Here is a 16,782-nt window from a genome sequence, read left to right on the forward strand (position 1 = left end):
AGTCCCTGAGGCGGACATGGATGCTTCATATTCAGAAGCCTGCAAATGATTTTTCTTCCTTGCATTTGTCCTGCTGCTTTCTGAACCCCTGTCAGATTTTAGCACTCAGTGCGTCACTCAGCAAGGCGCCGCACAGGTTAATTGTACATGAGGTGAAGAACCACGTACTTGTTCCATTCAGTACCTCACGTTCTTGCACGGGAGGATACAAAGATCAACTGTCTCTGGTTCACCTTTTCCGTATCACTCATTTGTGGACTTCTACCAAAGCCCTTCTCCTCCAGCATCATTTCCCAAGCTCGAGCGTTTCAGTCTATTTAGTCTCACCTCTTATGGAAGATTGTCACACTTCTGAGAACCCGTTAGTTTTCTCTGCCAGCTTCTCAAGTGTTACTTTGGTCTGAAAGACCGGAACTGCACGCAGGTTCCAAGATGTGGGTATAGTACAGATTTATACAAAGATATTCATAATTACAATTTCCATTTTGTTCTTTTTTCCTTTGCTAGCAATTCAAAAAATTCAATTTGCTTTTGCAGATTTGGACTGGAATCAAAGTAACCCCCAAATCTTGTTCCTGAGCAGAAGCCAGTCCAACGCCTTCAGTGCATATGAAATACTACCACTGTTTTTTTCCCCATATGTATTACTTTCTGTTTTTCTGTGCTGTTTTATCATCCAGTACCCAGTGTCACCACTGACCTTCCTTCACAACTGCTTTCATCGTACTTTCTGACTTACTCTTTGGTCCGGTTTTTTGTGCCTCAGCGCTAAGGATGATGTTTTCACTGTGATGTCACAGTGATGTCAGATCTTTATTCCTAAGGAATTGTGAAGAGCTGAATAATCTTTAATAGGTAAGAGTACCTCCCAGTGCTTCTTCTGGTGCGTGTTATCTTGCATGCGCCAGAATAAATTTATTTTATTATCGCATTGTTTATCAACTCAGCCTGATGCAATCCCATCCACCTACTCTTCTTTTGCTTAAGGAATGTAATTTTGACTCATCTGCAAATTCTGACCTATTTCTATGGTACCAATGACCCCAGCACAGACCTTCTGGGGGTTCCCTGCAGCATTTGGCCATGGTGCAAACGGACCATTTTTCTCCTCTGTTTTTCTTCTTCACTCTTTTCTGAGTCAGAGCAGCATTTTCTCTTTCACACCATGATCAGTTAAGAATATAAACAGCCCTGAAGAAGCGTGTCACAGGATTTTTGAAAATCAAAACAAGTCACACACATTATTTTGAGTAGAAAGTGCTCAGACCCAGGGAGACAGATTTGGGTAAGAAGCTCAGTAAACCAGAACACATTCACCACTTCGTGGGTAAGCTCCAAGACGTCAGGATAACAGCTTTTGTATAATGAATTCCCACAATTTGCTGCTGTCACGTCATAAGCAATAATGCCCACCCAATTACTTTAACGACAGCTAGTTTTTAAGAGCGCTAAAGCCGGACTGCAAGCAGAGATCGTATTCCACGGAGTAACCCTACGTTCCCCCTCCAACACAGAACCCAGCGCCCAGAGATACCCCTGAATCCAACCAGCAGACCCGTCCCTGCAGCCCAGCCTCCTACGAACACGTCGCCAGGCACGCGCGCCCAAGCCCAAGCCCAAGCCCGCGCCGTCGCTCCGGCTTTCGCCACCGATTCCCTGTTGAGTCCGAGCACCTTCCCGCAGGTCGGGCTCCGCGCTGAGGCGAGCACGCTCGGTTCCACGGAGTGGAGCAGCCGGTGAACGGCCCCGTCGCCCCGGCCGCAGAGCGGTGCTGCCGACGGGCTGGAGTCACGGCTCTCCTCATGCCATCCCTGCAAACAGCACCCTCTCCTCCCCCTCGGAGCCAAGCTGTAACTCTGCACCTGCATCCCACGCATGTTCTTCAGCTCCCGGAGCACACCAAAAATTCTCAAGTGTGACGTAAGCCCGACTGCCCCGAAGCTTCAACATCTTATTCGCCTAAGCTTTATCTAGGACTTATAATTTAGACTATAACTGAACTGACCAAAACAACCAGAAAAGTCTCCTTCTCATGAAATCAAAACAACGAATACTGCTCTTTCAGGAAAAGGAGTTACTTTTTCCATGGCAATGAATCTCGTAATCACAAAGCGAAGATGCCGACGCTTACCTGTGAGAGGTGAAATTGTCGTAAGAGCCCACAGTATAATGTCGGAAGAGACGCTTTGTTCTGTCTTCTCTGGTTTCTACAAGAAAAAAAAAGACACATCACAAAGCTGAGAGTTAAAGGAACACTTCTCTGCTGTCTCTGCCTCCCCGACGTGTCTACAAACAGGGTGAACCCCACCTCCATGCAAGTATTCACCTGTGATCTGTGTGCAGACGGGTGACAGCGTGGTCAGTCCTGCGCACGCTTGTGTAGGGTCCCGTGTGCTCACAAGCAGCTTCCATGAATATAACAGCTCTTCACCAAAACTTCTAAACCACATCAAGGCATCAAATTTCCCCAAGACTCCCAGGCAAGAACCCACACTGGTAAGGCAAACACGCACTCCACGTCCCGGGCAGCAGCCAGATCCCTTCCCCTGTTCCGTTGGCCACATCAGTCTCGCCTGCCTCAGCGCAGAGGGACGCAGCTCCCGCAGGAGAGGGGCAACAGTCCTGCTTTGCCTTCTTCCTCCTCCTGGGTGCTCCCTGCGCTCACCAGCTGCCAGGAGTTCAGCAGGGAAAGCTGGGAACGCAGAGAGACTTCTGCTACCTCTCATCTATTAGCCACTGGCACATCCCCAGCAGCGCGCTGGCCGACGTCCGGGCAGCAGGTGTTTCAGGCCCAACTTGTTGGACCGAATCGCCCCTTTAGGGTTTAAGAACCCAGGAGCCTCCCTGCCTGCCTCAGAAGTGTGAAGAAGCCAGAGAACCTGCCAGCCCAATCTGACAACAGAGATGCCAGGGCCTGCAGCTGCGGCCGCTGAGGGAGGACAGCCCGACCCACGGCTGCGCAGACAGAGGTGCCACTGCAGGCATCTAAAACGCAGCCTGAGCGAACGGCTTAAGAGGAGACATGGCAGAGATGTAAAAGGAGAATTTAAGCCAGACATTCCCAGCCACCAGTCTCCATACACAGAAGGAATTTGCATCACACCACCAAAGCAATATCTTGCATGACCCAGGACTGCTGCCGCACACTCGTCCTGCAGAGAGCAACAAGGTCCTCGTCCCACCCCGACTGGGCACGTTACCCTGAGCCAACCCATCCGTGGCTGCAGGCGGGGGACGGGGCAGGTAACTCCACTCCTCTGCTGTCTCACCACTTTCCTCCGAAGCCCTCGGTGCTGCTCACGCTACCGCAGGCTGCTGGTCAGGTTTAACTTCAGCAGGTCTTTAAATGAGCTGACTAGGGCCGTCGGCTAGAAGGAGTGTGCAAAGGGGAGGAGTAAGAGAGGAAATAAAGGCCAAAGCACAGACTAGACTCACCTTTCTTCTTCAGTAGGGACACAAACTGTTTGCACCGGGGCAGTAACAACCAAAATGAACCTGCATTGGGATTCAGAATGGCAACAGCCAGTGGGAAAGGGCTGCAAAAGCAGGGGGGTGGTTTTTCCTGTTATTACAGCACTGTTGATCCAGCAAGCTCTGTTTAAGCTCAGGACAGGACACACTCTCAAACCTCTCATCCCGGTCTCACGACCAGATGAGACCGTTGCTGCTGGCAGAGGGAAATGCTGCCCCAGTCGCCACAACGGCCATTTCCCACTGCGGGGTCAGGCGACAGCCCTCGGGGCAGCAGCACCCGCCGCCCTGCCCGGCACGGGGCGTCCTTGGCTGCCGGCCCCGGCGGTGCCTCTGCGCAGGGTACGGGCACCGCACAGCGCCCTGCTCTTGGGGAACTCACCCGCGGCACGCGCCTCCCTCCCGCAGCAAAACGCCTTTACTGTTGGCAAGGCTGAAAGAACAATTAACTTTTCCAAAGTTTAGAACTAAAACCACCAAATGCAGCACTTGTTTATACTACTGGAAACACAGCCTTGCTTTTCTCCCCTTCCTGGTTCTTGTTTTTCTGCTCCTCTTGCGTATTTGTGGTTTTGGGGTTTTTTTTAGCTTTTTCCATCTCAGAGGAGCTGAAGCACAGCCCTGGCACGCTGGCACTTGCTCCCCCCGGAATAACACCCTATGCTTTACGGTTCTGGCTCTCCTTCCTGCAGCAGCAGCCTCCAAAGTGGGGCACGCCAGACAATCCTGGGGTGCGGGAAGAAAACATTTTTTGTACCATTAATAAAATTTTAAAATATTTTTAAGTGGTGTTTATCCCATCTTTATCTCACTATTTTTCAGTTTGTATTTTTGCGTGTGCTTTGCAGTGCGCATAGTGCATTAGCAGAGCAGTACAGGTATACACCTCATGAGCAAATACAAGCGTACAGGGGGGGCGTGCTCAGAACGTTTATTTTACCAAGGAGCATGTGGTCAAAACAGTGAGACGCCAAGGCACGGGACATGCAGCATCACAGAGATGAACACAGGTGCTCCAGCGATCCCCCCCAACAGATGCAAGGGCACAGCACCCCCAGCGAGCGCCGGCACAGGGGGGGACCAGGACACGTGGACCAGGATGCTGGCGCCAGGCGAGCTGCAGCCCGCCCTGTGGTGCCAGGGCTCGGGAGTGTTTCGGGGGCATCGCGTGCAGGGAGCAGCCGGGGGATCCGCCGCGCTGCTCCAGCCTCGCCGCTGCATGTCGCCTGATGCCTTTACCTAATCCAGAGGGAGATTTCTTGGAGCCTGATGGTGCAAGGGGGGCTGATGGCTCCCTGTGAATCTTCTGATTAGGTGGTCGTCCACCGAGCCCCGTCCCTGCGGTCCTGGGAAAAACTGTCTCAAAGAACCAAGGAGTTAAATCTTACTGGCGAAGAGACAAGCTACACCGAGAAAGAGAGGTGTTAGGGACTGATCAGCACAGCAACACGCCACAGAGTTAAAGGAGATACAACCCTTTTGCCCGGATCATCTGAGGCAGCTCCTCACCCTGCAGAGGGCTCTCAGCTCCAGGGGGGTGGTGGTGGGGATATACCAGACTCTACCCCCAGCACACTGCGGCTGTGCTGCAGGGAAGCACCTGCCCCACACGCCGGCTCCTTCCCTGCTGCTGTGGGAGCGCCCAGGAGCAGCCCCCACTCTGGCTCTGCCCGCACACCCCGGGCACGGCGGGGCTCCCCCACCGCTTCCCGCTGGGGAATAAGGCAAGACTGCAGAGGCCTAAAAAATACCTAAAACATCAGAACAAGCCTCGTTTGTTGCGCCTGCAGACAGGTTGGCGCCCACAACTCTTTACAACCTGACACGGATGTATGAAAAGTGGGAGGGGGGAGGTGGGGAGGAAGAGGCGTCCCATGGAGGTGCTGGTGTGGCGCAGCCCCCACGGGTCACGACGGTGATGGCGAGCACATCCACCCTCTCCACCTCACCGCACACGAAGACGCTTCGTGAGAGACGTCTGCAGTCCCCTCAGAGCCCTGGGAGGGAGGAAGGGAGGGAGGGAGGGAGGGAGGGAGGGACATGCTGCGGCACAGCAAACCCTGGTCAGGCAGGTGCCCCTCTCCCGCCTCGCTTCTCCCCACTCCTGCCTTCAGGAACTCCGGCTCCCCCGGCCCCGCGCACTCGTGCTTCGGCCCCTTCTCCTCCCGCTCCTCCACCCTACTCTGCCTCCTCCTCCTCAGCCCCTCCCTCCCTCCACGCGTGCACAGATACTTGTACCTCATCTGCAAACACCTCTATCGATCTCATTCCAGATAAAAGAACGGTGGTTTGGTGACAAGAGCTGGATTTATGGGCTGTCCGCAGCCCAAAGGCTCGTTCTCTTCCCGACTCCTAAATATAGCCGCTGCCGAGCGTGTGTTTAATGGAGCCGTCACGGAGGCAGCGGGGACGGAGGCTGATGGATGGAGAGGAGCGAAGTGCTTGGGGACAGGGTGGAGAGGGAGGCTCTGTATTTAGAGAAGAGGGAGCCCTGTGGGCCAGGGGGTGGCAGGGGCTCATCCTGACGCACACAGCAGCACAGGCAGCCCAAAAGGACTGGCACAGGCAGGGCAACGGGAATGGGGAATACCGAACGCTGGAAAACTATGGCTGGGAAACCAGGAGGAGCATGTGGATGGGCGCAGGCTGTACTGGAGTTGCGCTGTACGCTGCCTGCAAAGCGCTTCGGTCGAGTTTTTAAAAGGCAATTCTCTCTACGTAAGTCTAACATTAGATAAAAACACAGGGATGTTAACACGCCGTGGCTGGCCAGAGGCAGTCTGGACGTGCCACAGGAAAGGTTCTGGGAGAGAAGCAGCTCACACGGGCTGACCCAACAGAGCCCTCCTAGGCCAGAGCAGACTGACAAGAAGCTTGGGTGCATTCCCAGGCATCCCCAAGCACCTGGACTGCCCCCATCCTCTCTCTTCTCAGGCACCAACATTGGGTTGCAAAGAGAAAAAAAAATAACTCTTATAGAATGTGAAAATGCACCTTTTTGTTTCTACAGAATGTTGGAATTACATTTCTAAATACCAGTTAATCTTATTAAATGCAAGATTTACGCACCTCAAATTATTGGCAGCAATTTCTTCTCCATCATCTGTTTCTGACCAACTGCTCCTCTGTCACAAGCACCTCAGCAGCAGGCGTTCTCCCAGGGGACAGGCAGAAGCACCCCAAACAAAGGCCCCAACAGGCACCTTCCCCGTGCCCCTGGCCGCCCGCCTGTTGGGCCAGCGCAGCGGCACCGCAGCTCTGGGCGAAGAATGACGAGTCGTTTTTTGGAAACTGAACTCTTTAACCATTCGACGCAGAGCAGGGACGTTACGGTTATCACCCAAGAGCTACATCAAACCACCGGAGAGGTCAAGGTCAGCGCAAACCATCGAGTCGTGAGGCAGATAAGGAATTGAGGGAGAATCGAGGAATTGGTGGGGGAGCTGCGGGGTCCGAGCAGCAGCCCCCCTGCCCCCCTGCCCCCCCGGCGCGGCAGCCGCAGCACTGCGGCCCATGGGGATTCACCCACGCGCCCCGAGCGGCGCTCGCCAGCGCCTGACTCCGAGTGGGCCGACGAGCAGATGCCACCACGATTAAAGCCGCTTCCAGGCTCCGTGCCAGGCAGCCAATCTGGCTGGGGCGGCCGCAGAGCGCCGGCAGTGACAGGAAAGGGAAATACTGCAGAAGCAACACGGAACTGTGCTGGGGGGGGACATGCAGTGCCGGGGACCAGAGCGGAGCCCGACGCTCCCGCGCAGAGGAGCCAGCGCAGGCGGGAGCACGTCGCCCCCATCGCCCGCCGCGGCCACCACTGGCCCGCGCTCCCGGGGCAGCAGCGGGTCCTGCCCAGGCGGGGGCTCTGCCCGCTGCAGCCACGAGCCTTATTTCAAGAGCAAGAAAGCATGGAAACCCTTGAAGTATGACTCTTCCCCTTCCCACAGGGCTGCCGGGAGAGTGAACTAATTCACGTCCCTGCGGCACCTGCATCTGCTGACTGGAACCAGAGAAAAGCCCAAGAATGTATTTACTTAGTGATTTGTGGTATTACTGTATTTTATGCGGAATGGTTAACTAATTTATGCTTTCCCCATGACTGATCCTATGGAGTTCAAACACAACTTTTCTCTGAGAGTGAATACTTTTAGGAGCCTTGCTGTATCATACAATAATTTACATACAAGATATGATACATTTGGTGAAACCTTGGCCCGCGTTACACGAATGCACAGAAGAGATAATTGTATTAGTCCCTCTTGCCCTTAATTTATGAGTTATGCTTGCAATACAATTATGCTTGTTAGAGTTTTCAGCTTATCTGTAACTGAAAAAATGCAAATAAAATGAAAGTCTACTCTCAAATAACTATGAGTCAGAGAGCAGCATCTGTGCATTACCTCTCCCGGGGACTTAACGGCCAGGCTGGCAGCCAGAGAGGAGCGGGGAGATCAGTTAAAGTCACGAACGCAGCAGGGCAGGGCCCAAGGAGGGGATGTGCAGCAGAAGGTCTCCACAGCTATTCCATGTGGATTTACCCACATTTCTGCAGCAACAGTATTTCCAGAAGTGCCATCCAGGCAGCTGTAGTTGCTTCTGACAGCCCAACACCCTCATGGGGGGACTCTGGGACTTCGCCTGCCCTCCGCGTGGGGCCGGGGTGCCCGGGGCAGGCAGTGCTCGCCCACAGTCTCCCCGAGGCCGCGATGTGTTGGGGGAAGCACCAGCAGCAGCTCCCCAGGTAACTGCTTGCTCTGGAGATGCTGCCCCATGAACTCAGCAGGACACGGCTCTCAGAAGAGGCTCCGCAGCACCAGGGGAAGGGGCATGACAACACCACCCTGCTACGGGTCGTCTTCTTCTGGTTCATTGTTTCGTTTGTTTTTTTTTAAAAAATAGATATAAAACTGTCCTGGTTTAACCAGGATAGGGATAAGTTTCCCCAGCAGTGGGGGGGGAGCTCTAGCCGGGTTATTCAGATACCATGCGGACTGACGTCACATCCTGGCAGGTCACATTTTTCCTGGTGCGGGAGCGCGGTGCACTCGTGGTTTTGTACATCGTGCTTCCCACTGCTGTATTTGGTAGCTATTTTGCTCTGTTAATTGCCATCACTATTACTGTTATTGTTATTGTTGTTGTTGGTTGTGTTGCTATTGCACTGTTGTATTAAACTTTTCCTTATTTCAGTCTTGGGGCTTTGTATTTCACTCCCTTTGTGGGGGAGGGGCAGCGGCCGCGTGGTCTCAGACCCCGGCAGGGGCTAAACCATCACAAGTTTTTTTTGAAAAAATAGATATAAAACAAATCTATGAGGATCAGGAACTCCCAGCAAGCCGCTGGCTACCTGCAGGGAAGATCATTTGTGCCAATGGTGCCGGTCAATGCCCAATCCTGCCGGTTCCACACCACTGCCCCGTGCTGGGGCAGGCGGGAGGTGGGCGACGCCGTCTCCTTGGCGCCCAGGCCACCGCAGGACCATCACCCAGTGCAGCTCGTTGGGGCTCCTCACCCCAGACCATGCACAGCAAACGGGGGACTGGGAAGTGCGAGGGCCCTACCCGAGAGCGAAGCCCCAGGCAAACACCTCGCTCCGGTCCCGACAGCCGGGGTCACTGTACCGCATCTCCGCTGCCGCCTGGCACATGTCACCCCTCCAGGGACAGGAGTCACCTCCCGTCATGGGACCATGGCTGGGCTGATGCCACAGAAGACCGAATTCCTCAGCACAGCCCGGGCCAGGCGTGTTCTCCCGCACACCTGCAGGAGTGCCCGTCCACCATCGCAGGGACACGGCTGCCACGCGCGATGGGAAGGGGGCAAAGCGGCCCAGAGGCGGCAGCGGGCAGGCACAGCCCGCACTCAGTGTGCTCCTTCCCCACTTTGCAACGCAGGGAAATAGGAACCGATTTTCCCTGGAGAGCATCCCCTGAGGGCCACCCTCCAGGCACTACCCCGGGGCCCCGCAGCTCGGCATCCCCATGGGACTGCGCAGAGGTGCCACCGAGCTGCATTTTGCTTACACATTGATGTGTTTTTCCCACTTTCCCAGACCTCCAGGGTTCCGCAGACCCCATCGCAGCGCTTCACACCACTTCACCCTTTTGCCATCTCAGCCTCCAACACTGCACAACACGGTGACATGGCCCAAGGGTCACGCAAGCCCCGAAGTTCTGTGTTACAACACCGAGACAGCGAGGGGCTTCTTTCTGCCATGTCTGAGCAAGCCAGAACAAAAGCACTTCCACCGAGACCAGGGAAACCTGCGCCAGGCGGAGCAGAGGAGGGACGTGTTCACCCATTATAGCACTGAGGAGCCTCCTGCCACGAGACCAGGAAGGTCCTGCTGGCCACTGGGCTTTGCCTGGTGCCAAGGAGGAGGCAGCTTCGGGAGGAACAACAGCTGCCTCCCCGGACACGAGGAGGTTATTGAGAAGACAGAGCAAAGCTCTTCACCGAGGTGGGTGGCAGCAACTACCCTCCAGAATATGCAACGTCTCCCTTTTACACCACTGAATCTACGCCAAAACCCTTTATGCCAAATGCAAAACCATCTCCACACCTGCCAACTGCATCACTCTATGGGACAAAAGCACTTCAGTCATATTTATGCTTCTCATCACAGAATCACAGGAGGGTTTGGGCTGGAAGGGACCTTAAAGCCCATCCAGTGCCACCCCCCTGCCCCGGGCAGGGACACCTTCCACTAGCCCAGGTTGCCCAAAGCCCCGTCCAACCTGGCCTTGAACCCTTCCAGGGAGGGGGCAGCCACAGCTTCTCTGGGCAACCTGTGCCAGGGCCTCACCCCCCTCACAGGGAACAATTTCTCCCTTAGATCTCATCTAAATCTCCCCTCTGTCAGTTTAAACCCGTTCCCCCTCGTCCTATCCCTCCCCCCTTTCCTGTAGCCCCTTTCAGTCCTGGGAGGCCGCTCTAAGGTCTCCCCGGAGCCTTCTCTTCTCCAGCTGAACCCCCCAACTCTCTCAGCCTGTCCTCACAGGAGGGTGCTCCAGCCCCCCGAGCATCTTCATGGCCTCCTCTGGCCCCGCTCGAGCAGGTCCATGTCCCTCTGGATGGATCCTTCCCTCAGCGTGTCACCACACAGCTCGCTGTCGTTGGTGAACATGCTGAGGGTGCCTCCATCCCACTGCCCATGTCCCCAACAAAGATGTTAAACAGCGTCAGTCCCAACCCCGACCCCTGAGGATGCCGCTCGTCACTGCTCTGCACTTGGACATGGAGCCATTGACCCCAACTCTTGGAGTGTGACCATCCTTGCCCTCTGCAGACAGAACCGATGTCCCCATGTCTTCCAGGGAAAGATTCCTGCAGAAACCTTTCACGCAGACGATCCAGCTCGCTGAAGCACGCCTGGTGCTGACTCATGCCAACAGGCTGAATCCTTTGTCCCCAGGCACATGGACACAACTGCCACCTTCCTATGAAAGTATCACTGCATCTGTCCTCAACAAGATGATAGCACAGAGAGGAACAGTCACACCAAAACCCAGGTGTTTCCATTAAAGTAAGGGCTCCAGAGTTAAAAGGATCACCCTGAGATGGGACTGGGGCCAGGCCTGGGGACGTTTTAGTGCCCACAGCCCTCAGGGCAGACTGCGCTGAAGTTGTGGCTATGAGCTGGATCTTAACCAAAGCCTGTAATGCTCTTCCTGGAGTTCACCGAGCATGTGGACGCAGACACAGCTAAAGCTATCTGAGGGTGGCACAGCCCGTAAATGAAGCGTGTCTGGTCATCCGGCAAAACGAGAAAGTAGGAATACCTCTGGAGTGTGCTCTTTTGCCCACAGAATCTCATTTTCTTGGGTCCTGGCCTAACGGCTTAGCTGAACTAGACCTTCAAGTAGCAGTCAGGACCATCAGAGTCCAAGTAAGGTACATAATGGGAATTCAAGTTCTTTCCTGGATTCTGGTAGGTCTATTTTTAGTGGTGCAGGCTTTAGCAGGGGTAGGGAAGTGCCAGATGGACGTAGCAGGGTCTGTTCTGCCCTCTCTGATGGACAGGGTCACTTCAACAGAAGCTCTATGGTGACAGACATCCAAGAGCACATATGTTCACACTGCTTGGAGTGTGCGAAGACGCAAGAAATCTGTCATCCTGCTGAAGAGGCCCAAAATGATATTCAGTGGTCCCCACAGAGAGCAGAGAGCTGCATGAGGGACTCACACCTCTGTGACAAGCTGCTCCTCAGAGAGTGCTGTCCCAACACCCAGCCAAGAGCGGGGATCACAAAGAGTAAAGAGGGGGAGCTGGCAAGTGAGATTTGTCCCCTGCAAAAGCTCATTGCCAAGCCAGGAAACCTGCTGACAGCACGACCTGGAACTCGGGGGCAGCCATGGAGAACGGAGAGTCCGGAGATACGGGCGCCCACTGGGCCACCAAGGATGGTGACACTGCGAGTGGCGCAGGAACTACAACCACAGCGAGTCTGGGGAGCATCATTTGTGTTTCTGTCTGCTGATCCTCAAACGTTACACTCCTGCTGCAGGAGAACTGGGATTGGCACCAAGACTGGGGTGCGCCCATTCCCCACAGGACTTACAGGACTCGCCAGGCGGGAAGGGTCTGGAGGAAGACCTTCCCTTCCAGGAGGATGGTTCCGGGGAGGCTTTGCATGCTGGCACACAGCAGCGGTCAGTGCAGATCTCTGAACAAAGAATGTTTCCCCCTCAGCAGCGGGAGTATCGAATCATTACCGAACCTACAGAACACAACCGCCGTGGATCTGCCTCACCTCCTTTTGGAGCCTTTCATCTGCACCAGCTGCAGCAGCAAGATCCACAACTCTGCGCTGTGTGGAATTAGTTCATTTTCTGGCATTAACTTAATTTCACTGACTGTCCCTTAATTCTCATGTTTAGACAAACAATAAATCACTCAACTTTTCCACGCCTTCTCAGACTCCCATCATATTTTCCAGCCAATCTCCCCACACTTGCCTCTTTTTTTAATTCAGTCTCTCCTCATGTGGAAAGTCCTGTGGCCAGCTTATTTCAGGAACCTGCCTGCTTATTTCTATCCTTTGCTTTTTATCTTTCAGGGTTTTTTTTAAAGCAGACTTTGAGAAAGCCTACTTAACAGCTTTTTGAAAGCCCTGATATGCTTTATCAATCCTTGTCCCAGTGCTTGTTGACTACTTCAAAGACTTGTAGGACATCTAGTGGACTTCCCCCTAAAAAGGTTTTTAAATGAGGAAGAGTCAATAAAATATTGCTTTATTCTAGTTTTCACTAATTTGCAAGATGCAAAAAAACCCCCCAAACCAACAGAGTTGCTGGGCTCTGTATCCTGGCAGTGGTGCTTGTCTATTACAATAATGAAAAATAACGCAGTTAATGTTAAACTCTTTGAGCAAGACTTTTCTTCCGTCACACACAGAGAAGGTGATGCATATTGACTATGCAGTTCTTATTCTAGTGATGACTACGGCAGATGCTGAACAACAACTATGAAAGATGAGTACCTTAAAATTAGCAGTTCTAGCTAAGAGTTCTCAGCCAGGATCCTCTAAGGTTCTCACCAACAACCTTTTCAGTAAGGCCTGGGACACAGAGCCTGAGAAGCAGAAGAAAGCTGAGCCAGGGGCAGGTGTCTCAAGGATGAGTGGGGACGACTCTTGTATTTACGGCATGAAAGACTTGACGCTGATCTTGAGGCAGATGTCAAACCCAATAAGAACTTGATTATTTAATGATTTGATTCGGTTGCTAATTTTGATATTACTCAAATGGGTCACCTGGAACTCAACAGCAACTCTGGGTCGTGTTTTACCTTCAGAGCACGTATCATAAACCAGTTACAGAGCAGATCTAGGTTGTCCAAGGGAGACCTAACCTTAACCAATGCCCCACGCTTCACGGCGAGACACCTGGCCAGAGCGGGACCACCGAGACTACCCGGGCTCCCTGCGTGGCTAGTGGCCAGACAAGCACTCCTGGAGGCCTCCAGACTCGGACCCCTCTGAGCTGAACTTGAGCCACCCAAATCAAAAAGCTTCCTGGAGCAAACCTGAAGGGTATTTCCACACACGCTGGGATCCACTGTCCAGCCAGCTCCGAGGTCAGGCACCTAATCCCAGAATCATCCAGGTCGGAAAAGCCCTTGAAGATCCTCCAGCCCAACCATGAACCTCACACTGACCGTTCCCAACTCCACCAGATCCCTCAGCGCTGGGTCAACCCGAGGCCTCTACCATTGACCAGCTGCCCAGAAGCCCAGAGCTGGATGAACGCTTGCTGCAAGCTCCAGAAGGTAAATGGAAAAGTTAACTGAGAAAAGCAGGGCACTAGACATAGAAAGGATTTGTATCCATTTCTTTTAAGACTGTTGAGCTACCAAAACAATGGGAAGTGCAGAGTATGAGAGTGCCAGAAGATATCAACAACTAATAATGATACAGTTGATGAAAAAAAGACAGCAACTCTAACACACCGTCTGAGCTAGTATCAAACACAGGGCCAGAAATGAGTAAAACATAAATCAGCCTGAAACAAGAACGATCAGAAGACACTAACTATGGCAGCTGACACCGCACCAACAGACCAGCAGGAAATTTCCAGAGCTGGAAACCACCAACCTGTGGTCAAGCATTCAGATGGCAATAAAAAGGACTGACTGCCATCAAGAATTCTGGAATAGGGCACAGATAAGCCTGAGCCCACCATGTGCAGACTAGTGCTTTGCCGAAACAAGAGATGCAGGATCCAGAGTTACTCCCTTTAGAGCCCACAGCCAGCACCTCCTCTCCTCCCAGGCTACCAGTGCAGCAGCACAAATCTTTGTTCCAGGGAGCCTCTTGTCCTTTATGCTTTGTAGCGTCAATAAAACTGCTCTGCTGAGTCCAAATTCTTTCTGCAGGAGGCCAAATAGCCATGATGTGGTGGGTTTTTTTAAAATTAAGTAATGCTACAAGCTTTTTTTTTTTTCTTTTGCAGACCTAAGCAAATCAGCCCAAGATAAACCACTTTAAGCAACTGCTTTTTTTGCATTTCAAATTCCCTTGCACTCTGAACAGTTCCAATGTCAGCCTGAGTGCTTTAAGAGAACCACATCCTTACTCCTTGGAGACACAGCACAGGTGAGATGAACGGGCCGGGAGTGCCCAGGCATTGATAGGAGGTTGATACATAACTGGGATGGGAAATCTCGGGGCTTTGTGCTGTTCCTTGATGCACCTGCTTGGCCTCAGCACTCTTACACCCATCGCTTTCAGGATTGTGGACGTTGAGTTCATGCCCACAATTGTAGTACCTAAACCCGACCACTAAACTGCTCGTGATACATCTGTGGTTCTGTTGCTAAGTGGTCGGAACAGTTTGAAGCATTCTGTTACCAGAAATGTTAACGAAAAGTGAATCTGGAAAGAACTTAGTGTCAAAATCTTTAAGTTCCCACTTTGAGAAGAGGAAAAAAAATCAGCAAATCTAATAGATGTTAGCTTTAAAACCTAAGCAGCGCCTTGGGATATTCATAACTCTGACCTTTATTCTTGACCGCAAGAGGAAGCTGCCAGCAGAGCAGCAGGTTAATTAAGACAGGAGGAAAGTTCGGAGAAAAAGAGGGGATCAAGGTTAAAGGCAGCACAGGCAGAGAGAAAGCCTAACATAAGCAGCAACACAATGGAAACAGGATCAGCTTGGAAGGAACTCTAAAAAGTGAAAGAGAAATCAAGAGGATTTTTAAAATGCTGGTATAGAAGTAGCCAGGGGATGCACACTGCAGGGACAAGCAGCTCTGCTTGGATGGCTGGAGGGTGCACCGGCTCCGGGGAAGATGGGAGGTGATCTGAGCTCCTAGAAGATGGATTTGATTTGCTGGTCCTGCAGTGGCAGCTGGCTGGCCATGTCAGCCGGTGCCCCGTCACCTACAGCTCCGCTGTCACCAGGTCTGCAGCCGTTCTGGCCCGTGTTCCCGCTGGCTCAGGGGCTGCGGGGTAACTCCGCCGGGACCCTGTCAGCTGCAGAAAGCTCAACACATGCCTTCCAGCTGCAGAGGACGAAATGTTGATTTCCTGTTCTGTCAGGGAATTGTCACCTTATGAGTCGCCAAACGGGAAGAGTCATCTCTCTCCAGCCCAGAAACCGTGGCAAAAGCAGACAGACTTCTCTGACTGTTAACAGGGAAGCTATTTTAGGTGGCAGATCTGCTCTCACCACCACTCTCCATGTAGAAGTAAGTGGCTGTATGGACAGCACAGGGGATTGTGTCAAAGGCTTTGATAAAAGCCAAGGTGTACGAGAGCCCCCGGCCTCTCCTGGTGCGCAGAGCCAGCCACCCCAGTGCAGAAGCCATTGCACATGCCTGGCACAGTTTGTCCATAGTGAATCCCATGCTGGTCGTGCCATGCTTTTGCTCCCTCACTTCCCTCGCTCCTCCTGTCCCAGGCTTGGGGCTTTCCTCAGGTTGGCTGTCTACCTGGGCGACGTCTGAGCACTGAGGGCACGCTGGCTGGGCCATGGACGGTGACTGGGTGGCTAGAGAAGGGTTCCAGCTCCGCTCATGCCCAAGTCTTTCCCCAGGCCCACTGCGTGTACAGACCAAAGGAGGAGACTCAACTCCAAGTCAGAAGGTGAAACGCAGAGTCACGGCAGGGCAGTCTGTGGCACTTGTGCCACTCCCCAGCCATGTCCGGCGTGCGGAGCTGTCGCTCGGCATCCTCCGAGAAAGCCACCTCTGAGCTTGTCCCCAAGCGCAGGCGCTTGCCACGCAGCAGATCTGCTCCCCAGCACAGCTGCAGCGCAGCGTTCGCGTGTCCATCTTCTCACTGAGCCTTCTGCAACACCGCCTCGAAGAGCTGGGAAAGCGGAAGAGGGACCTTCCTTCCTGCAGAGGATCTCAGGACGGTGCTGCAGTTCCTGAGGCTGGGCTGGCGCCGCTTTGACTCCAACCTGCTGCTCCGAGGCAGACGCCTCCTTAGGAGCAGCTTCTCCCCATGCAGGGACTCCAATTACCCGCAGTGTTCGGGCTCAGCACTCGCTGCTCAGCCAGTGCTTCTCCTTCTCCAGCCCTGGGAAGTTTAGCTGACAATGTTTTCGTTTCCTGCTGCCCATACTTCCTCTTCTAGCGTAGTCTTTCTCCAAAAGGCAAGGTATTTGTCAAAAGCAATGGCTGCTAAGTTACACCAAGGTACGTGGGTGCTACATGCGAGCCCCTACAACCAACAAGACCCAACGCACACGAACGGCCCCAGGGCACCAACAGCATCTCAGCTGCAAGCCCACGCCATCGCCCTACACACCCCCCAGAGCCCGGGGGATGAGGCTCTATCCCCGTCCGTTCAGTACCCCCCAGGCATGTTT

At 53.3% G+C, this 16,782-nt stretch overlaps 1 protein-coding gene across 7 annotated transcripts in view; it reads right to left on the reverse strand.

The window, feature by feature from the left end:
• Positions 1 to 16,782, reverse strand: part of SHANK3 (SH3 and multiple ankyrin repeat domains 3) — a 350,787-nt gene that overhangs the window by 120,123 nt on the left and 213,882 nt on the right. For all 7 annotated transcript variants that reach the window (XM_074828192.1, XM_074828195.1, XM_074828198.1 and 4 more), the window contains exon 14: positions 2,132 to 2,207. In XM_074828192.1, the coding sequence (XP_074684293.1) occupies positions 2,132 to 2,207 (76 nt within the window). The remainder of the gene's footprint in view (positions 1 to 2,131; positions 2,208 to 16,782) is intronic.

The sequence above is a fragment of the Strix aluco genome, chromosome 5 (genome assembly GCF_031877795.1).
Source record: "Strix aluco isolate bStrAlu1 chromosome 5, bStrAlu1.hap1, whole genome shotgun sequence".
Classification (NCBI taxonomy): Eukaryota; Metazoa; Chordata; class Aves; order Strigiformes; family Strigidae; genus Strix; species Strix aluco.